At 51.6% G+C, this 22,755-nt stretch overlaps 1 protein-coding gene across 3 annotated transcripts in view; it reads left to right on the top strand.

Annotated features, from left to right (window-relative positions):
• APBA2 (amyloid beta precursor protein binding family A member 2) overlaps positions 1–22,755 on the top strand; it is a 194,118-nt gene that overhangs the window by 148,333 nt on the left and 23,030 nt on the right. For 2 of the 3 annotated variants that reach the window (XM_032622808.1, XM_032622807.1), the window contains 5 exons: positions 248–328; positions 1,393–1,429; positions 19,637–19,782; positions 20,485–20,520; positions 22,546–22,632. In XM_032622808.1, coding sequence (XP_032478699.1) covers positions 248–328; positions 1,393–1,429; positions 19,637–19,782; positions 20,485–20,520; positions 22,546–22,632 — 387 coding nt within the window. The remainder of the gene's footprint in view (positions 1–247; positions 329–1,392; positions 1,430–19,636; positions 19,783–20,484; positions 20,521–22,545; positions 22,633–22,755) is intronic. The other variant, XM_032622809.1, reaches the window with a different exon arrangement.

Below are 22,755 nucleotides of genomic sequence, written 5' to 3'. Positions count from 1 at the left end.
TCAAGTAACTTTTTAGAAGTATAAAAGTATACATATTATTGGCAGAAAAGTTAAATTATATCTGTATGTACACACACATACCTATATACACGTGCATTTTACAAAATTGTATCATATTGTATCTCCAGTTTTGTGTCTTGGTTTATTTTTCTTTTTTTTAATTTAAATTTTTATTTATTTTTTATTTATTTTTATTTTTTCTCACGTGTGAAAACACCATCTTTGTCTTTAACTTCCCGGTTTCCAGGTTTGCAATGGTCTGGAGCAGCCGAGGAAGCAGCAGCGCTCTGATCTCAATGGCCCTGTTGACAATAACAACATTCTAGAGGTAATTTTTCCAAGGAAGAGAGTTCTGGCTCAGGGCCTTGATGTGGGAGCTGCCCACCCTGTCTTCATGGGCTCACGCTCTCCACCATGTTCTTGTCCCACCCAGTGCCTGGGGAAGGGGGGTCCCATCAAGCAAAGCCCGGTGGCCCTGCAGGACGAGGAAGGGAAGGCCCTTTCCTGTTGACTCAGACCCATACCACAGTGTGCCCATGTGTTGCCTTTGGTGCGTGGGGGACATTGGTGCTCCCCGATTTGACAGAAACTCATTCTATCCCATTATCTGACAGTCATGTTCTAAAACAGGATTACTCAAGGGTGGCACCATTGACATTTGGGGCCAGATCCTTCTTTGTTGTGAAGGGCCGTTCTTTGCACTGCAGGGTGTTTAGACACATCCCTGGCCTCTACCCACTAGATGCTAGTAGCAGCCCTCCTCCCCCAGTTGTGACAACCAAAAATGTCTACAGAAATTGCCGTATGTCCCCTTGGGGACAAAAATCACTTGGGTTGAGAGCCACAGTTCTAAACCAACAGTGTGGTTTTAAAAAACAATCCCATGTAAACTTTCACTGCCATGATGGGGAGGTTATTAGAATGAGGCCTTAAGCAAGTTATTTCCCTTTTCTGGATAACATGGTTTGGATGAGATTTTCTAACTTGGATGAAATAACTGTGGCCACCCATGCAGTGGCGTCTGGTCTCCTTCCTTGCTTTTAAAGATGTGCCTGGAAATTCTCATGCCTACCAGTTAGGGAACCACTGGGTATATTCCTTCTACAGTGACATGCTAATCTGGTTTTAGCTGATGGCCTTTTGTACCCCAGGTTTTCCATGAGAATTGGTTACACGTACCCCACCCAAACATCCTGGCGCCGGAAAGACACTGGTTAGCTGTAAGGAGCTGACTTCTTGGGAAGACCAGTCATGATTAATTAATTATGGTAATTAATTAATTACCATAATTAATTGCCACCATTAATTATGGTAATTGATCATCTTAACCTAGATCTTATGGGCCAACTACTTAAACCTACTGTGTGTGTGTGTTTTCATATTTCCTAACAGACGAAGAAGGTGGCATCATTTCCAAGTTTTGTGGCTGGTAAGTAACTGAATTTTCTCTCTTAGGGGACAGCTGACATATTTTTATCTCAAAGCAAATGGGACTTTGACTTTTGGTTTTCTTCCACAAAGCTTGTGTAGAAAACACTCCTTCAAGGGGAAGGCAGTTCTACAATAAGGCAAGGAGCTCGGCCCCACGTCTTCAATGGGAGGGGAGAAGATCCAATTGATTAGGGAACAGGAGACCATCCCATTTAATTATACTTTCAGTAATGGCCTCACACATGACACGATGATTGAATTAATAAATTGAAATGTCTCTGTATAAGCTGCTAATTATGATCTAACACTTTTGATTAGGGTGGATATAATTGCATCCAAATTTAGACTGCTAGTTTATTTTTAAAGACTCTTCATTTCCTTCCACTCTCCTGTCTCTTTTGAGGAGGTTAATATTGTATTTTAACATTCAATTAAAAAAAAAAAAACAACCCAGGGCTTCCCAGGCGGCGCAGTGGTTGAGAGTCCGCCTGCCGATGCAGGGGACACGGGTTCGTGCCCCGGTCCGGGAAGATCCCACATGCCGCGGAGCGGCTGGGCCCGTGAGCCATGGCTGCTGAGCCTGCGCGTCTGGAGCCTGTGCTCCGCAACGGGAGAGGCCACAACAGTGAGAGACCCGCGTACCGCAAAAAAAAAAAAACAAAAAACAAAACCCAGCTGATCTGTGTCACTTTTGGTGTGGGGAGCATTCCTGCTTGGCTGTCAGACTGGATCACACTGGTTTTCATCAGGTCTCAGTAGATTATGATGATCCCAATCCAGCCTGCTAGTGTGGTTGTTCCAGGACCCAGGGACTGGCAGGACCCAGCATCTCCTTCCTAGGGGAGGATGTGGTACATCCCAGCTCCAGTCTCCTTGGTGATCAGGATGCCAGGATGGGGCTGTGCCAGTCCACTGGTCTGGTGATGGAGGCTCTTGTGGATCCAAGAAGTTCACTTGTCTTTTTTTTTGTTTGCCTACTCCGTGCGGCTTGTGGGATCTTAGTTCCCCGACCAGGGATTGAACCCCGGTCCCCCACAGTGAAAGTGCCGAGCTCTAACCACTGGACCTCCAGGGAAGTCCCAAAGCTCACTTTTCAACGTATTGCATGGCGCCATTTGGGCAGGACTCCCTCAAACTGTCTGGGGGGATGATTTGCACATGAAGCTCCCCTGGCTTGAATCAGCCTCACACCTGCAGGGAGGGGAGGGGGAGGGACCGGGAAGCAGAGTGTGTGCCTGGGTGCCCCGAGTCATACCTCTAGCAGTCAGACTTCCAGAAGACTCCCCGCTCTATACCAGCTGACTGTTTTAGACCAAATCAAAACAGCTGCCTCCAACCAACCCAGACTGGCTAAGGCTGCTTGTGACCAGCTCAAACCAGTGTGGACCGCCTTACTTTAGAGTGTCCTATAGAAGAGAAGCCCTTCGACTGTTAACGAAAACGTAGCGATCTTAAAGCAAACACACACCCCTTCATAGCAGAGGATTCATATTCAACAAAGACTTGAAGGACCAAAAGTCTGACTCAGGAACAGGAAGAGATAATGATGAAACACCCTAGGATGGAATGAATGTGGGGAAACCACCCCCAAATTAGAAACGTTGATCAATTAGGAATGTATTTCCATGCACCTACTGGGAGCTTGTCCAAACAGGGAAGCTTGTTGTGTACAGAGATCCAGAGGCGAGTGGCTCCTGGCTCCATGGGTTTGTGACACGGGAATCGGCCTTCTCCTCGGGCGGGTCACCTCAGCCCCAGCCAGTGTCCGTATCCTTCCGGACACCACTTCCTGTTCCGGACAGGAAGCAGAGAGAAAAGGGCAAAAGTCCACACCAGCCATGGTAGAGATGGGAAAGATGGTGACTGCGTCTCGATGGAAGATGCATCTTTGCGGGGTACAAAGCTTTGGACTTCCCATGGAGGGTACCTTGTAACCGGATGTATCCCTCGAGGGGCCCCTGGAAGCCGTACCCATGGAGTGAGTGTAAGAGGTGTTGTCTCCTGGGACACTGGGATGGCTCCACACACCCTCCCTGATGGGCGTTTCTTACCCTCGTGCTCGAGGCGAGCGCCTGGGCGGCTGTGTGGACACTGTGTGGACTCTCGGAAGAATCCAGCCGACAGACTGTGCTTCCTGCCTTATTCCCTCTGAGGAAGCAGCCCCACGTCTGGTTGAACTTAGGAGCCCTCATGACTCTGAGTGTTTGGTTGAACCTTAAAGTCCCTGATGACCTCTTTGTCTCCCATCGGCCAGAGATGTGCCAGTGACTGCACCCTGAACCTCAGGCTTGCCTGGACCACTGGGCTTCCAGGAAGGAGGGGAGCAGGTCTGGAGAGGGGGCTGGAGGGGATATGCCCTCGGTGTCGGCCACACCCCGTCTGGCAGGCGAGCATTCCAAGTGCGGGGGAGTCTTCGGGCACGTTCAGTCCTGTGGCCCAAGGTCTCAAGGGCTGAGAAGACCCACTGTGACCTTGAGGAGGAGTGGACCTTCTGCCAGCTCTGCACTGCAGGAAACCTTCCTGGAGCCTTGATGAGGGAGAGCCTTCAGTCCCAACTCATGCCTTACTTCACATCCTGTGTTGTTAATAATAATGAAAGATGATAGTTAGCAGTTACAGTGATGCCGTCTTCACATGTCTCAGGCGCTGGGTGTGTGCCAGTCCCTGTGCTGGGCCCTGTGCATCTCCTTCACGTCAGCCTAACTCACAGGTTAGGAAGCAGTGAGGCTCCTCCGAGGCCCCATGGCTGCCAAAGGGCGGAGCTGGGCCTTGGACGCACATCTGGGTACTTGATAGCCCGCCTTCCTTGCCGAGCTGGTTTCCTGACTCCCTAATACGCCTTCATTCAACACCATCAGTAACGGGCCAGATAGTCCTTGTCGGCGCTGCTCGGGCCCGGCACGGCGCTGATGCCTTAACCATGCTGACTCGGTGACCTCCTAACAACCCCCAGGGACGGTGCTGCCACAGATGAGTAAACCGAGGCTCAGAGAGGGCGCATGGCCAGGGGGTCCCTGCACAGCCGGGATGGGAACCTGGGCTGGGAACCGGGCTGGGGTCTGAGCTCGCCGCGCCCTGCTGTACTGTCCAAGCAGCCCGCCGGGTGCAGCAGGAGCGGGGGTGCCTTTACCTGGTGAAGATGCACAGCTCCAGTTCTGGGGAGCCCACTGAGGATAACCTTCCAGATATCAGAGCTGCTGGCCCCACTCAGGCTCGGAGTCACCAAGTCATTGAGGGAAGAGCCCCCCCTGGTGACCACTGTCTGTGGGAAGACGCTGGCCCTCTCGGACCCTCTTGGATTGGAAGGTTGACACTGCAGGGTCCCTGTGGAGGTGGACCCCTGCACAGAACCCTCCCACCGTCCCGTGGGGAGGCATCCCAGGCGACAAGGAGTAGCAGGAACGCCAGGATGTTCCCTCCCACGGGCCGTGGAGGTGGCAGCATGCGTCCACGTGGGCCAGAGGGTCACCTGCTTCTGAACAAGTATATGTGAAAGTCTAGCTTTTCTATCAAACCAGACATGTGCTTATTAAAACCCAAAGTCTGGTGCTGGTCTCGGGCGATGGAGCCCCACAGCAGCAGCTTCAGCACCAAGCAAAGGCTGATAGATGGTGTTCTGTTCCTCACACTGCTCTCCCCCTGGTCCAGCAGCCAAGGCTCCTGTGAGGTGTCCTGGACCACCCACACCCCACCAAGACCCTGGGCTCGTGCTCAGATGCCGCTGGTTCTCCAGTCCAGGGCCCCTTAAAGGGGTCCTTACACCCTGTTGTCTGAACCTGTCAGTGTCCCACCGTGGGTGCTGGGAGATCACGCGGGCCTCATCCCCCGACTTCCAGACCTCGGGCTGAGCTCACCTCACACCTTCCCTCTCTGAGGGGTCCTCACAGTGGTGATGAAGCCACTTGGCTGTATTCATACACTGGGCACTTCAGATCTGAGCCTTGGTTTGCTCTTAAAGTAAGCAATTGGGGTGAACCTGTCCACATAAGACTCCTAAGTTGAAGGCAGCTCTCACCTCCTCCTTGTCAGCCTGTGACAGGGGCAGGGCTCCCGAGCCCAGAGCAGGCCCGGGTGGACACGTGGGCCCCCTGGGTCCGGGGTGCTATTGGCCAGAGAGTGGGAGTCAGAAGAGAGCAAAGTGTTCCATAGAGGGCTTAGGAAAACCAAAAAGACTCCTCCTTGTTAGAAACAAACAAAACCATGTGAGATCTTGTCTCCAGTATTCTATTTGCTCAGCATGAATAGGGCTTGGACCTGTTTTTAAATGGGAACATTTATTCACCAATAGAGGTTTGTTAAACTTTCTGTGAATAGTGCTTGGATCAATCCAAGAGCCATAAGATTGAAAAATGATTTCTACCCTGGAAATCCCTGTGGTACCTTCCTCTTTTCTTATCTGCACATCCCAGACCCCTAATCCCTCTCTGCAGTAGAAGCCATTGTTAAATTTCCTGTGAATCCTGCCAGAAATTTCCTGAACATATATAAGACTATACATAGAGCTTTTAATTTATTTTTTAATATTTTATTGAAGTATAGTTGATTATAGACCTTTTTCTTAAAATAGATACGGGCCACATGGGTCTGCACTTAGTTCTCTCACTTCTTGGTAGATTCCACTTCTTGATAGATTTCTTGGTAGAGACAACAACTATAAATTCACCTAATTATTCAAGTGGTAACACAGGAGTCAGTGACGTGGCCCTAGGATGCCCCACGATGGGGTATTAATCAGCCCCCTCGGGACTGATGGTTACATGGTTTCCACTCTGTGCAAAACTGAGCAGCCTTGTGGGTGAGTGCTTGTGACCAGGTGTGAGTTGAGTTCTTTTCTTTTCTTTTCTCTTCTTTCTTCCTTTTTTTTTTTTGGTTGCATTGGGTCTTTGTTGCTGTGCGCAGACTTTCTCTAGTTGTGTCGGGCTAGTCTTCGTTGCGGTGCACGGGCTTCTCATTGTGGTGGCTTCTCTTGTTGTGGAGCACGGGCTCTAGGGGCGCAGGCCTCAGTAGTTGTGGCTCACGGGTTCTAGAGTTCAGGCTCAGTAGTTGTGGCACATGAGCATAGTTGCTCCACGGCATGTGGGATCTTCCCGGACCAGGGCTCGAACTCGTGTCCCCTGCATTGGCAGGCAGATTCTTAACCACTGCTCCACCAGGGAAGTCCCATGGTGTGAGTTGTTTTGGAAGAGCACTTCCTGGATAGAGCGGGGTTACAGGTTAGCATCATGCCTGCTTGGATAAAGATGACCAGATTGCTTTCCCAAGAGGTAGAGAGGTCACATGGCTCTCCATCATGTGTGAGCATGTGGGTCACCTGTACTGTGTGCCATCCCCCTGTTTGCTCTTAGCCCCAGGCTGATGGGTGGAAAGTGGTATCTTGGTAGTTTCACGTGCATATTTTCCATCAGAAGTGAATCCCAGATACCATCTTCCTATGCTTACAAGCTGTTTGTGTTTCTTTCCCTGTGCATTGCATGTTTATTTCCTTTGCCCATCCCTCTATCAGATTTTTGGTGTTTCTTATTTATTTGTGCTGTTCTTTACATATAAAGGAAATTAGCCCTTTGATTTATATTGCAAAAGTTTCCCCCAGGTTACAGTTGTCTTGAATTTCTTTTTGTTGTTTTTGTACATTTTAAAATTTGCTGAACATTTTATGTAGTCAAGTGTATTCATGTTTTTCCTTTGAGGTTACTGAGTTTTTGAGATTAGTATGACCTTCACAGTCCTGAGATATTTTTAAGATAAAGTTTTCTTCTAGAGCTTTTATTTTGAATTAATTAAATATTTGGTTTATTTGGAATTTACTTTGGTATATGGATCCAGGAAAAGTTACATTTCAAATGAGACAGCTAACCAGTTGTGCCAAAGCTATTCAATGAATCTTTTTTTCCACTGGTTTGAAATGCAGCCTTCATCATACATTAAATTTGCCGTGTACATGTAGGGCTGTTTCTGGATCTGTTACACTGATTTGCCCACTCAGGTTCCCGAACCAGGCTGCTTGCTTTCCTGGATTTATACTGCATTTTATTCCCTGGTACAGCTAGTTCTTCCCCTTGCCACCATCATTCCTGATCACAAATCCCCTGGGTCCTCTCGCATATTTATTTTTCCATAGAAACTTTAGAATCAGTTTATCTAGTTATGCAATAAAAATTCCTATTGTTCTTTTAATCTGGCACGCCATGCATTAAATTTATCTATATAGGGGAAGTGTCACCTTTACAATATAGAATCTTAGCCAGAAAAGGACTTATCTTTCCATTTATTCAAGCTTGTTTATCTTCATCAATAAAATTTTTTTCGTAAAAATCCAGCACACATGTTGTTAGTTTATTCCTTGGTGTTTTATCCCTTCTATTGCTTTTGTAAATCTTATCTCTTGTTTCGTTATTTTTTCTAACCTATTACTATTTGTAGCTACAAAGAAAGCTATTGATTTTTTAATATATTAAATTTGGAACAACTGCCTTAATGAATTATTTTCTTTTTTGAGTAGATTTTTAGTTGTTTTCTTGGGTTTTTCTTGGTACACAGTCATGCCGTCTGCAAATAAGAATGATTTTTGCTGCTTCCACTCTTGTTTTCTGTTACTTTTTCCTCTTGTCTAATTGATTGGGTAGAATACAAGGAACAGTGCTCTAGAATAGTGATTTCTTTTAAAATGATGCCTTTTGGGGAGATACATCCTTTTAATTTTTTATCATAAAAAATTTCAAACGTATACAAAAGAAGAGAGAATACTATGATGAGCTTCCTGTGTCCTCAGCTTCAGTCTCGACCTGCTCACGGCCAGTCTTGCTTCATCTACATCCCCACCCTCTCCTAGATTATTCTGAAGCGAACCTCAGATCTCACTATCCTCTTTAAATGTTTCGAATATGTATCTCTAAAAGATAGGAAGTTTGTGTTTAAAGATAGTGCGATACTATTACCACAACTAAAATCAAATAATCATTTTTTTGTATCATTTAATCCCCAGGCAGTGTTTGCCTTCCCCCAGATTACAGTGTGCTTATCTGTATGAGGGTCCAGAAAAGGGCCATGCATTGAGATCAGCTACGTGTCCCATTCTCTTATGCGTCTTATTTTATAGGTTCTCTATCCATCTCTCTTTTTCCTCATTTACAATATTTTTGTTGCTGCTCTTGTGGAAGAATCTGTATCATTTGTTTCATGGAGTGCCCTGCAGCCTTGATTTTGCTGATTGCATCCTCCTGGGGTTATTGCTGTAAAACGTTGGGTGTTTAGATAAAGAGGCTTGATCAGATTTAGTCTGGTTGTTTCCGGCAAAAACCCCCAACCTTCATAGGTATTGTGTTTTTCCATCGGGAGGCACATGCGGTTCTTTGTTTCTCCCTTTGTAATATTAGCAACCATTAATGATCATTGTCTGGATCCAGTAATTGCTTAGAGGTTGCAAAATGATGGTGTTCTAGTTCCATCATTTCTCATTTCTTCTTGATTATTTGGAGCTTTCCTCTGCAGAGAAACTTGCCCTCGTCAAATATTCAGTTACCCAGAGTACACTTCATATAGGAAAAGCTAGTTAACTACTTGATTCCTTCTCTTTATTTAAAAAATTTTAAATTAATAAGTTTCCCTAACAACCTCTACAGATCAGCACCATCAGGCACCCGAGGGTTGAAGCACGGTTGGCATGTCACACTGCGTCGTGGATGTTATCCTTATTGGCGTTGAGGTTGTCCTGTCTTTGGCCAGTGGGAGCCTCCCGAGGTTGCTTCCCGAGTCCTGTCAACATGACCTCTGTCGTCTTTGGTAGCTTCCTGGCTTTCTGGTTTGACTAGATGTTCCAGGCTCATCTTAAACATCTCTCGATTGAGGACTAGGACAAGCTGTTTCTAACAAGAGCCCTGGGAACTCGTACTAAGAGACTATAATCTGCTCACTGTGGGTGCTTATTGCTACTGATTTGGTCAGAAGGGTAAGAAATGTATCTGTGGTGGGATGGCTCCCAGTGAGCCCCACCTGCTGGTATTTGTGGCCTTGGGTAACCTCTCCCCTTGAGAGCAGGTTGGACTTACTGACTCACTTCTAGTGGACAGAATATGACAGAAGGGATGTCCTTCCCAAGATTAGGTTACCGAAAGCCTGTGACTTCTTTCCTGCTCTCTCTTGCTTGCCTACTCTGCCACGTTGTGAGTGGCTCTGTCAGGTAGATGCCCACGTGGGGTCTCTGGCCAGCAGCCCTATAAGTGAACTTGGAAGTGGATCCTCTCCTATTAAGATGGCTACAGCCCTGATTGTCCTGGTGACTCCAGCCTTGAGAGAGACCCTGACCAGAGGCACCCAGTTAAGCCACACCCAGATTCCCCACCCACAGAAACTGAGAAGATAAATGTGTATCATTTTAGCTGCTAACTTTGGGGATAATTAATTACCCATATGTATATATAAGTAACTAATATTCTGTATATTTTTAAGATAAAATACATCATGATTCATACTGATGCTTTGCTAGCACTATAGGGTTTTTTACATTTGCATCTTCCTTTTCCTAGGTCCCAAATCCCCAGTCTCAAGGTCACCAACATAATTCTGCATTTGTTTTATTCCACTAATCATACAGCAGTCACAGAATAGCAATACCAGTGTCACCGAGGACACTGGATTACAGTATAGATACAGTAAAGATTTGTTTGCACTGACTTTTGTCTTTACAGTATAGCTCACAAGGGATGTACCAGCAAATCACTGCTGGGAATGGTTCTTCTCTTTGTGATTAGGTCATAACTGGATACACATTTAGATTCATTTTTCTTTTAAATCTTAGGAATTTACTTTTTAAAATTTAATCTCATTTTATAATTATATAAAGTACTTATGGTTCAAAAATCAAACATACATAACAGCGTATATGTACAGATATTCAGTTCCTTTCCCTATTACCCCTCTCCCCTCAATCCTTTCCTCCCACTGCAGATAAGCATTTTTGACATTTCACATACTTTTTTTATAAGCATATCTTCCCCTTTCTTGGATAATGAGTTGGGTAACCCCCGTCTCTCCATCCTGCTTTTTAAACTGAATCCTGAATCCTGGATGTGATGAGTTCCACGCTGCGCAGGGCAGGGCAGTGTGTGGAGGATTCTGCTGCTCCAGAGACCCGCCCGACCCCCCGTGCAGTTGGATGTTCCCTCTGCAGGAACATTGGGGTGGTTTCCAGTTTTTTTGCTGCTACAAAAAGGGCTGCAGGAAACAACCTCACTGCATACGCCTTTTCCTATTTTTGCCAGTTTTTGTATTCATCCTGCTTTTTCTGGGAAGGAGTTCTCCTCGTGGGCAGATTCATGCACTGTATCAGGTTTGGCTTTGACCTTTTTTTCCTTGACTCCCTGTTTTTGAGTCGTTTCCTCCCAGTGGTCAGTGACTTTATCTCCAGCCAGTGTCTAATGCTCCGCCCTGTGGATCCCTCAGCCCTTTCCTCAGTGATGCTGCCCCCTGCCTGCAGACCCAGGCGTGGCCTCTCCCCGGGAGTGTCCCATGGTCTGGCTTTCAGACAGCGTCTTCTCTTTTACATCAGCCTTACAGGATCACCTTTACCCTTGCACGGCTTCTCAGAGGTACTGCCCTGGCTGTGTTGGGGCGTCTGGCTCTGGGACAGGCCGATGCAGTGGGCAAGGTATTGGGGGCAGGCAGAGCTTACTCGGGGCCAGACACCACCCCCGGGTCTGCCCAGTCTCATGTTCCTCCCTCTTGCCTCCTCTCCCTGTTCCAGGCCCTTCCCAGGCCAGCTCTTCTATGATCTGGGTGCTTCCTGGACGTGGCCTCCGTGCCCCGCCTGCTCCCTGTCCATCCTTCCCGCCCTGTCCAGTCAGGGCTATGCCCCTCCTCCCGGTGGAGTCAGGTCCCCCTCTGCCTTTTGGATCCCCAGCCCATCTGACATCTTTCCTCCCCTGTATCTTCCACGCTCCTGGCCACTGGCTTCTGAACACAGTATCCTGCCCTGCATCTGCCCACACCCCCATGCTCACTTCCTCTGCTTCTTAACTGGGACTTGGGACTGGCTGCCTCCTTCTCTGTTCCTCCCTTACACCCCTCAACCCATATGCAAGGTCACTGCCCCATAAGCACCGGGGCACCTTTCTCCTCCCATTAGTGCCCCACAGCTGGGCATGCCTCCCTATCTAAGGCCCTTCTTTTCCTGGCCGCCCTCTACCTTCTCTGTCTGTGTGCCCTTCTTTGTCTGTTTTGCCGGTCACCTTCCACCGCCTGGACAGAGAGCGTCGGAGCTCAGCAGAGCCCTGCCCCCACCCGGCTCCCTCTTCCCCTTGGTGATTCTCCCATGCCTGCAGCTTTACTTGGCATCGACATGCAGTTCCCTGGGACTCCTGAATCCAGCTGCCCCCTGAGCTTCTTTTGGGGGACTCCAGGCTCCTGCCACTAAACTTGCTCAGAATCCTCCCCACCCCCTTAGCTCAGAACGCTCCCAGGGTCCTCTTCTCAGTGAGTAGCAGCTGTATCCATCCAGCCCTGCAGTGAGCTCTCTAGCTCTCCATCCTTCCTCCTCCAAGCCCCCTCCAGGTCCTGCTGATCGAACCTGCAGGGTGAATCAGTCTGTTGCTGTCTGTTCATCATCCTGTTCCACATCATCATCATCATCATCATCATCATCATCATGACAATCACCATCATCGTCATCATCACCATCATCACCATCATCACCATCATCACCATCACCATCATCACCATCACCACCATCACCACCACCACCATCACCATCATCACCATCATCACCATCACCACCATCACCATCATCACCATCATCACCACCATCACCACCATCACCACCATCATCACCATCACCATCATCACCATCATCATCACCATCATCACCATCATCATCACCATCATCACCACCATCATCACCACCATCACCACCATCATCACCATCATCATCATCACCATCATCACCATCATCACCATCATCATCATCATCATCACCATCATCATCATCACCATCATCACCATCATCACCATCATCATCATCACCATCATCACCATCACCACCATCACCACCATCACCATCATCACCACCATCACCATCACCATCATCACCATCATCACCATCATCATCATCACCATCATCACCATCATCATCATCACCATCATCATCACCATCATAACCATCACCATCATAATCATCACCATCATAATCACCATCATCACCACCACCATCACCACCATCACCACCACCACCATCATCACCATCATCATAATCACCATCACCACCATCATCATCACCATCATCACCATCACCATCATCACCATCACCACCATCATCATCACCAGCATCATCACCATCATCACCATCATCACCACCATCACCATCATCACCATCATCACCATCACCATCATCACCACCATCACCACCATCATCACCATCACCACCATCACCATCATCACCATCATCACCATCATCATCACCATCATCACCATCAACATCACCATCATCACCATCATCATCATCACCATCACCACCATCATCATCACCATCATCACCACCATCATCACCATCATCACCACCACCACCACCATCACCATCATCACCACCATCATCACCATCACCACCATCATCACCATCATCACCACCACCACCACCATCACCATCATCACCACCATCATCACCATCACCACCATCATCATAATCACCATCACCACCATCATCATCACCATCATCACCACCATCACCATCATCACCATCATCACCATCACCATCATCACCATCACCATCATCACCATCACCACCATCATCATCACCAGCATCATCACCATCATCACCATCACCATCATCACCATCATCATCACCATCATCACCATCAACATCACCATCATCACCATCATCACCATCATCACCACCATCATCACCATCATCACCATCATCACCACCATCACCACCATCATCACCATCATCACCATCATCACCATGACCATCACCATCCTCACCCTCACTTGCTTGCTAGGACTCCTTCAGTAGCCTCCCAGCTTTTTTCCCTCCCTCCCCTATGTTGTTTGCCTGTCTGCAGCCTGAGTTACTTTCTAAAGGCAGAGAGCTTGGGCTCCTTCCCTGACTGATACTCTGGAGAGACAGTCCTGGGTGTGGCCCCAGGATCCTCACATCTGGCCGTCACTTGCTCTGCAACCTCAGTTTATCCTAACTGCTGGCCCACCCCCTGCATCCAGCAGTTTGCACATCTCCCTGCCACCCCAGGGCCTTTGCACCTGTTCTTGCCTCAGCCTGAGAAGCTCTCTCCTCCTCTCCCTCTGTGGCTTGTTGATTCCCTTTCACCCTCCAGAGCTCAGCTCAGAGGGCAGCCGCCCCAGATCCCTCCCAAGGGTGGGCTTCCCTGCTGCTCCTCCCCGGCCACTGTGTTCTGTCTGTGCCACTCACCATGGGCCATCCTGATGCATCTACTTTGTGACTGTGGGCTCTGTGTCTTTGGTCACACAGGGCCTCGTGGAAAGAACTTAGAAATGCTTTGTGCCTGAGTCAGTGACTGATCTTGGGCAAAATTATTTGACTCCACATAGACCGTGCTTCTTTGTAAAATTAGGACACTGAGGTCTGCTTCATGAGCTTGTTGCAGGCCGGATGGAATGGAGGTTGCCCAGGAGTCTGGTGTGTTGGGGTGGGGCTGCACTCGGAGGCTTTCTGGACTCACACCCACAGTCCCATCCAAGGCTGTGCCCTGGCTCCACCTGGCCACCCCCTCCAAGACCCCAGGGAGCAGCAGGCACAGCTGAATTCCACTGGCTGGAAGCCTTGTCCACCCCCCACCTTCAGGATAATCCCCCCAAAGGTGGCAGGGCCGGGGGCCCCAAGGCATGGCCCTGGGGACCTCCCACCCCTTCCCTGTTCAGAGAAGCCAGTGGGGCGTCCGGTTCTCCAACGGGTGTTTCAGACAAAGGCTTCCTCCAGCGGGGAACACACTGAGTGCCTTACTTTTTCTTATCCAGGCTGTGCAGGGACATTCTGATACATGCATGTACAGGTATTGTCATGCAAAGATAGTTAATGGAGAAATCAGCCTCTGGGGAGACCGAATCTCTTTCAAACCTCTCTCTCTGTTCTTTTGTTCTGTCTCAGCTTCAGGTTCTTTCAAGAGTTGAGCAAAATAAGGACAGTTTATATACCCAAACATGCAGGGCCAGCTGCTTTAGTCTTAGAATGAAGCCGTTTGATCCTTGGTTCCGCATTTGGTGATTGGAGTTGAGAGCTGTGTCTGTGAAGCTGAAGTACCCCTTCCGCTCCCCGCCCCCCGTGCTGGCCACTACTCTCTGCGTCCTAATGCGAGTGGGGCTGGGTGGGAGTCTGAGTGGCGGGAAGGTGCTGGAGGCACTGTCATGTGTATTGTTCCTCTTTGAAGAAAGATCAAAGCAGGAGTGAGAAGACCCCCCCCCCCCCCCCCCCCGCCCCATGGAGGGCGGCCTCTGCGGGAGTTGTAACAAAGCCCCCAGTCCCTCCCTGGCCTCTTCCCTAGGAGCAGGTGTCCATGGGTGCGAGTGGTGGACCCCACTGCCCGGGATGGGGCGCCCTTCACAACAGGAGTCTGTGCCCCCAGGTGAGCCCCAGATCTGGTGGAGACATGGGGCCAGCCTTTAGTAAGGCTACTCTGGGGCGTGGAGTGAGACAGAATGGTCCAGGGAGCTGACCAAGGCCCCCCTGGGGAACTGGCAAGGGGAGCATTAGAAGACAGAGGCCTCAGAAGGTCTACCCTCAACCCCTAGGGATGGGGGGGCACGGAGTGTCATGTGACCCCCCCACCCCACAGACAGGGCATGGGGACACTTGCTGAGGACCAGGCCCTGGGTGCTGGCTAGGGGTGTGCAGCGGGCGGTGACCCCAGGGCTCCTGGGACCACCTGGACTTTCCCCTAGAACAGAGTGACGCCATCTACTGGTCAGTAATGGTCACTGCAGGGAGGGCGGGTGACTTGGGAGGGTCGGGCAGGTGACCCTCTGCAAGAGATGGACCCTGGGACCATATTCACCAGGGGAGCAGATGGCATGAGATGGTAGAGACGCAAGTACCCTGCTCAGGAGCCCTGAGGGGCAGGGTGGAGGCTGCTGCCTTGTGCTAGACGCCCTGTTCCCTCTGTTGGGCGTGGCTTCTGCCTCTCCCTGGCTGGTGACAGTCCCCGATGTGTCCACACAGCTGCTGATGGACTGACAGGGAGGGTCCCCTCCTGGTGCCTCCCCTCTCCCATTATCCCCTCCCCTTCTCTGAGATGGAAGGGACAGCCTGATTTGACCCTGGCTGTGGAGCCCCTTGAGGGTCAGCCAGCTTTCTCTCCCTTGTCGGGAGCAGAGTCCCTGGACAGCCGCCTGTCAGCCCCTGAGTGCGAAGCGGGTGCTGGCCTGTGCCTGGCAGAGGGGTTGCTCCTGAGATGAACGTGGGAGGGGAGCTCTTGTCTGCTGGAGGTCAGGTGGTTCCAAACAGGCTGCCCGGAGTGGGACCCAGTATGCAGGCATCAAGTTCAGATTCCAGGTCCCTCCCTCCGGCTTCCCTGAAGGGGCATCTCCGAGGCAGGGGAGGGACTCTGCAGGCTCCTGGGGCTCTGCAGGTGATTCTGGGCTCGGCGGGGGCTGCCTGGGGTCTTCCCCTCTCCCTCCTTCCCTCCTCAAATGACTTCAGCTTCAGCTGTTTTTAAATGACCTGTCACCTCCCACCACCCCATCAGGTACGGGAGGTTCTGGGTGTTGGGTGATGGTGGAGGCTGTCACCCAGCATGTGGCTGCTTTGGGTCTGGTCCCAGCTCTGTCGCTTACATTTGCGTGACCCTCCCCCCCCCCCCCCCCACCATCCCTTTGCCCTCTGAGCCTTTTGAGCTGGATGCAAATGAAAGCTAGAATTCATCAATTAAGGCTTTGCATTTTATATGCTTTTAGCATTTAGGAAACTCAGACTTTTAATCTTATCTTTGCAAAAACCCTGTCAAGATAGAAATCAGGAATCCTCTCCCTCCACCCATTTTGCTGGCAAGGAAATTGAGAGTAAAACAATTGGACGGCTGTCCCCAGGGCACAAAGCCTGGTCCATGGTCCAGCAGGGCTGGTGGAGGAGCCCAGACTCAGCCGGATCTCTGGACCCCCAGCCCGGCTCCGTGTGTCCCCTTAGAGCTGACCCTGCTCCCCTGCAGACATCTGGGACCTGTGAGGATGTCACTTGATCATAACACCCAGAAAACACATCCCTTGTCACTGTCCCCCATCCCATCATTTGGGTCTCGCTTACCTGTTGCTCCTAAGATGAGCCTTTTCCATCATCAGATCCAGACAGTGTCAGTGTCTCTTCAGCCTGGGTTTGGCTTCTTGCATACTGGTTCTCAGCCTCTGAAAAGACATTGCTTCTGAGTTTGCTTTGTTCACGCGACTCTAGGTGTCCAGAGACAGGGCACCTCCCTGCCTGGTCCCCCTTGCTGTCCCAGCACCCAGGAAATGGCCTGGCCCTCAACGCAGGTGGGCGGCAGGGGGCGGGGGTGCCTTCCCTGTGCTGCAGAGTTGGGGGGGCGGGTCCCGTGCCCCACCCCCCCGGCACAGTCCCCGTGCTGCTTTCATTATTAAAGTACTTGGGGAGCCCTTCTCTGTGCCCGGCCCACTGCTAAGCCCTGGCCCTGCCTCCCTGCGCCCTGGGCCCTGGGGCGAGCTGGTGCCCAGGCCAGAGGCCTGGGGAGTCACTGGTTCTGTATCGGCGCCCCGTCCCGGGTGGCTCTTCCTGTCTTGGGTTGTCCGAGAGGCTGAGCACAGCCGCAGGCTCCCCTGTTGCTCCCCCAACAGGGGGGTCTAGAAGCAGGCACAGAGCAGGGCTGCCTTGCAGCTGCCCGCAGCCAGGATCACACCCTCTTGGCCTCAATGCTGCCTTGAAGCGTGACTCTCTCCAGTCCGGGTTGGTCTTGTGGTGATGACGGTGCTTTGTGACCTTGATAATTTGAAGTACCTGCCTCACAGAAACCATTTCTTCCTGCTCTGCCCCAGAAAGGGCACGTTGTATCTGCGAGCCCAGCTACAGAAAAATAGGATGGGAAACCCTCGATTTGAACATTCATCGGGGGACACTGTGACTTTCTTGGGTTGCCTTTTTAAACACTGAAAGGGTGAGATTATAAACCTGCCAGGAGCTAGGTCCCCACCAGGCCCTCCAGCCCCTCTTCCTACACTTCCCCCCCCACCCCCCCGCCCCCGGAGCCCAAAGCCCACTCCCCCAAGGCTGCGGAGAACTTTGACCTCCTCCAGATCCAGCCAGGTCAGCTGCTTGCGAAGAACCTTCCCACAGAGACGGATGTGGTGGGGAGACCACGCTGAGGGGGCTGTGAGCTCAGCAGGGACCCCCACTGAGCAGGTTGTCACCTGAGAACGAAGGTGCAGCTTCACTGACACGACCCCAGGCCGACACTGAATTTGGGGCAGATTTCTACACTTACTCTCTGAAATGTTCCTTCTCTTGAAACCTCAAGAGAAGATATGTATCTGGGGTGCCTGCAGGAAACCTGTATGTTATGCTTTCACTCGAACAAACCAGCTCCGTGGGCTGGAGGTGGGGGAGAGGAACGGTCCTGGAGGGGAGGGATGGGGTGGCAGGTGATCCTCAGGCCCCAGGTGGGGACCCCACTGCTGCACAGGAAGGTGGAAGGAGGGCTGGTCAGATGCCCACCGCACAGGACGTGGGTGTGTCTGGGAGCAGAGGTGATGCTCTGTCCAGGACACACAGAAGGGGCAGCGGGAAGTGCAAGGGGATGGAGAAAGGTATGAAATAGCCGTGCACAGTTGGGGAGGGAGTGCTTCCTAGAGGAGCCCGTTAAGGTTGCCAGGGAGTTCTGAGGGCATCCAGGGCCATGAATTTGTAATGGAACCACTTTGGCTTGCTGGGGACTTTTTCCAGCCAGAGGAAGCCTGGGTAGAGTTTTGCTAAATCTCCAGGGCAGGCAGACAGGATGTGAGTGAGGAAGCTGAGGGCTCGGGGCAGGTGGTTTTGAACTGGTGGATGGTGCCGTCCACTCTGGGTGAGTGGGTGGTGTCAGAAACAGTGGTTGAAGGTGAGACTGCAGAACGCTGGCGGAGGGAAGGGTCAGGAGGGGACTGCTGGCCCTGAGGGCTTGGGGATGCAGCATAGCCAGCCCTGTGGACACTGGCATGGCTTCGGGTGGCCTAGCTCAGGAAGGAGGGGAGCCTGAGAGCCAGGGCCATGGTCCCCAAAAGAAGGGCTCTGGCTGGGGGTGGGCAGTGAGAGGGAAGAGGCAGGGAAGTGAAAAACGTGGTCGTGGGCCCGCGAGCAGGGCTGAGCAGTGGCCTCCAGGTTGGCAGACTGTGGGCTCAGGGCCACATCCTTTGGCCGCCAGTTGCATGTGTGAAGCTTGGCTGGGGTGCAGCAGGCTTGCTCACACACACGCTGCCTGGGCCTGCTTTGGTGCTCCAGACGCTGAGGTGACTAGTTGCAAAGAGATAGCAAAGCCTAAGATCTTTGTCGTCTGGCCTTTTACAGAAAAGGTTTACTGGCTCCTACCTAGAGACAGGAGACAGGAGCCACTAGCCATGTGTGGCTATTGACACGTCAGCTAATTAGGATTGCATACAGAATTTTAAATTCAGTTCCTCTGTTGCACTAGCCAACATGTTCAAGTTCTCAAAAGCCACATGAGGCCAGTGGTTCTCGTATTAAACAGCTCAGAGATGGAATGTTCCGGATCATGCTGTCGGCACCTCACGTCTCAAGACAGCTGATGGAACAGGGACCACGTCACCCAGCCTGGACCTGGGGTGCATGGCATGGGAGGAGCCAGACAGGCCTTGTGAGGGGTCTGCAGGCTCGCGGGAGCCCCAGGGCACAGAACTGGAGCGCGGTGGGCAGTTCCCGTCCAGAGTCGCCGAGGGCTCTGGGGCAGGCATGGAAATGTTGGGGAAAGGGCGCCTCTGGGGTTGCAGCACACGGTTGTCCCCTCGGAGGCCCAGGTGCCTTAAGTGACAGCTGCCTGGCTCCGGAATTATCCTCCTGACACCATGGGTGCAGGGTTTCCTGGCCGGGTGTTGATCTGTGCAGTTACTTGTACGGTGCGCTGTTGGTAACGGGGGCAGGAGCCCCGCCCCCACTACTGCCTGCAGACGGGACAACCGTTCAGCCTTCTCCTGTGGCCCCTGGCCCTGCTGCCTTGCCTTTGTCGTCCAGGGCTGAGAACTGTGCCCCCTACAGTTCCAGGGCCCTGTGAGCCAGAAGACCTCATCGATGGGATCATCTTTGCTGCCAACTACCTGGGCTCCACCCAGCTGCTCTCGGAGCGGAACCCATCCAAAAACATCAGAATGATGCAGGCACAGGAGGCCGTCAGCCGGGTCAAGGTAGGGGTGGTCCAGGAGCGCCCGGGTTCCCTGCAGGGAGCACTGGAGCGGGATGGGTGACACGGCCCGCTGTCCAGCGCTGACCCCACAGCCCTGTGCACGAGAGTGGGAATGTCTGAGGTGCCTGTCGGGGCCGAGGGAGAGTTTGCCTTGGATGAGAGGATGTAGGCTGGGGACAGAGAGGCTCCATAATGAGGAACTGCCACTGGGCCCCCAGGACACGTGATTTTTAAAATGTAATGTTCCGAAGCATTCTAGTCACGTGTTTGTATAGAGCCTGTCATCCCATTTTGACTGTCTCTGTATCTTTAGTGCCAAAGTACTTGCAGAAAGGGAAGCAAAAAAAAATCATACGTTTTATTTAAATCTATGACCTCAAGAAAAACTCTGACGCACTTGCAGCTCTCAGTGCCCGTCATTCGGATCACCTGGGTTTGAAGGGTGGGTGCAGCCGGGCAGGGGGAGGATAGGACCAAGTCAGCAAAGCTGATGGGGTCAGGAGGGAGGGGCGGTGGTCTGAGGAGGTGCCCCTCTGGGCAGTCGGGGGTCTCCCTGCGGGGTGAGGAAGGATGTCAGCCCTCCCTCCCCCATCCTCACCGTACTCTGACCTCCTCTACGGAGGGGGAGGGGAGAGGGCAAAGCAACCTGTCCTTCCTTCGCTTTGCGTCCACCTATTTTTCTTTTCTCTTTCACGCTGCTCAGAGGATGCAAAAGGCTGCTAAAATCAAGAAGAAAGCGGTGTGTAGGATGTGGGGTTTGCTTGTGTTTCTGTGGCATGTCCTGTGTAGGGGGAGGGGGCTGGGGGAAGCCCCAGGAACAGAGACGATGTGGCAGATGGGTTTTTCTCTTCCTTTGGTAGGTCAATGCTAGACTGTTGAATGAAATCACAGACACTTTTTTCTTTAAGCCGCCCACTTACGGAAGCATTTAATCGTTGCCCTTTTTTTCATTTTTCTTTTTTAGAGTCTCCATGAGCTAGAGCATGGTTACTGCCGTGATGTGGCCGTTTTGTGTAGACGTTTTTAAATGTGGCATTTGATGCGACCATGTGATGCGTTCAGTGCCTAGGGCCCCTGTACAGAATTAATTAAATCGCTCTGACATTTAGACTCATTAAGTTTAATTTACTGAATCGGGATGATGAGAAATGCAGTCTGCCCAAGGGATGCTTTCTCTATCGAGAAGTTTCTGGAGCATGGGCAGACTTTTAAAAATCTCGGGTCGACCTTCAGTTGTTTGCTCATCAACCTGGTCGTTTAGTAAATGCTGGGCATGTTTTAACTATCCCCCTGATGCAGGAAATATCCAGTGCTCTGTGTCCGAGGGGCTGTCTTGGCACTGGATTTTGCTTGGGCAGAAGGAGAGCTAGTCCTCTGTGCTCGCCTGGAACACCAGATTCTGGCAGTGTGGCCAGAGGACCCTGCCCGGGGTCTCCCTTCCCGCTGCAGTGAGACCTCCCTCCCTGTGATGCTTGCTCTTTGCCCAGCGGCCTCTCCTGGGATGGCTTCAGCTGCGGGCAAGGAAGGAACTCACGCATCTCCCTCTGCCCAAGCCACCTTGTGCTGGGTGTCTCCAGGCACAATGGAACGAGCCTGGCTTTGCAGACCTGCAGTGGGGTGTGCTTCCCCCAAGGCGATGGCCCCCACCCACAGTCACCCCGTGCCCCCCTGACAGCTGGAGCAGGACACTGTGGACCACAGCCTGCTCCTTGGGTCTATAGTCCGGAGAGCTCAGAGGGGTCGGTGTAGGCAGACCAGACCTTGGTGCCAGCCAGGGCCAGCGGTTACCTCCATGAAGAATTGTTCTTTCTCTCGGCCAGGAAGATGCTCAGGGTCATTGCCAAGGGCCCCTTCACTGATCTGCCCGCAGCTGGCCAGGCAAACAATGATAAGAGGGTCTCCATGAGGGACCAGTGTCCCCCACATAGAGTCCCCACCCCAGGGATTTGCTGGTGACTGTAGGGGTATGGACCCCCATCCCCAAGTGACTACAAAGAAGAGGCTCCCCCAGTGACCAGAAAGGAGTATTTATCTCGGTGGAGAAACCCAAGAACTCGCATGTCACTGCCACTGCACAGTAGTATTTAGGATCCCCTGGGACAGGCTGTCCCAGTTTAGGGCAGACCCCGAGCAGTGCATTCAGCTTCCAGAACATTCTTTTGCACATTGCTCCAGCCGTATGATGGGTGTACCCGGGAGATGACAAAACGGGCGTCTGTGGGACGGCTTCTCCAGTGTCCTGTGAGGGCAGCGCCCCGTCTGGTTGAGGTCTTGCTTCCCCAGGGTTTTTGGAAGCTGGACCAATGCTGCTGGTGGTTGACATGACTGTGGCTTTAAACTAGAAGAAAATGCAGATATGCTAATCCACCTTCTTGGAAAAATTCCTTCCCCTTTACCTGGGGATACTTGGAATCCCAAATCCAAGAAACGTAGCTCTAATCCACAGACCCTGTGTAGCCGCCGTGTTCCGGAAGGGTGGGCAGGCGGCTGCAGTCTGGATGCTGCGACACGAGCCCCCCAGCGTCCAGCCCCCTCCGGGCTCAGCCTCCTGGAAGCGGTCCCCCCTCCCACTCCTGTGCCAAGTGCCCTGAGCGAGCGAGCTCAGCTGGTATGTGCTGGGGAGGCCTGTGTTTAGACTCCCATGGCTGCTTCTGCTAGGAGCTTCTCCCTCTAGGGGCGCTCAGGGTCCTTCGTGAGATTGTCAGGCCTTTGTTTGAGTTAGTTTTTTTAAAGGTTTGTAACAGTCTCCACCATCCTTTCTTAGAATTCTGAGGGGGATGCTCAGACGCTCACCGAAGTGGACCTCTTCATCTCCACCCAGAGGATCAAGGTGTTAAACGCAGACACACAGGTGAGCTTTGGAAGACGGCGCTTTAAAATCGTGTGCAGGAGCTCCCAGGAGAGCCAGGTCGAGCTGCAGACCCCCTCTGCGGGGGTGACATGGCGTCCCCGGGACAGTTCCCTCCGGCCCCTG

Source organism: Phocoena sinus, chromosome 2 (genome assembly GCF_008692025.1).
Source record: "Phocoena sinus isolate mPhoSin1 chromosome 2, mPhoSin1.pri, whole genome shotgun sequence".
In the NCBI taxonomy this organism is placed as follows: domain Eukaryota; kingdom Metazoa; phylum Chordata; class Mammalia; order Artiodactyla; family Phocoenidae; genus Phocoena; species Phocoena sinus.
The sequence above is the reverse complement of the archived record's forward strand: the minus strand, read 5'-3'. Positions and strand labels throughout refer to the sequence as shown.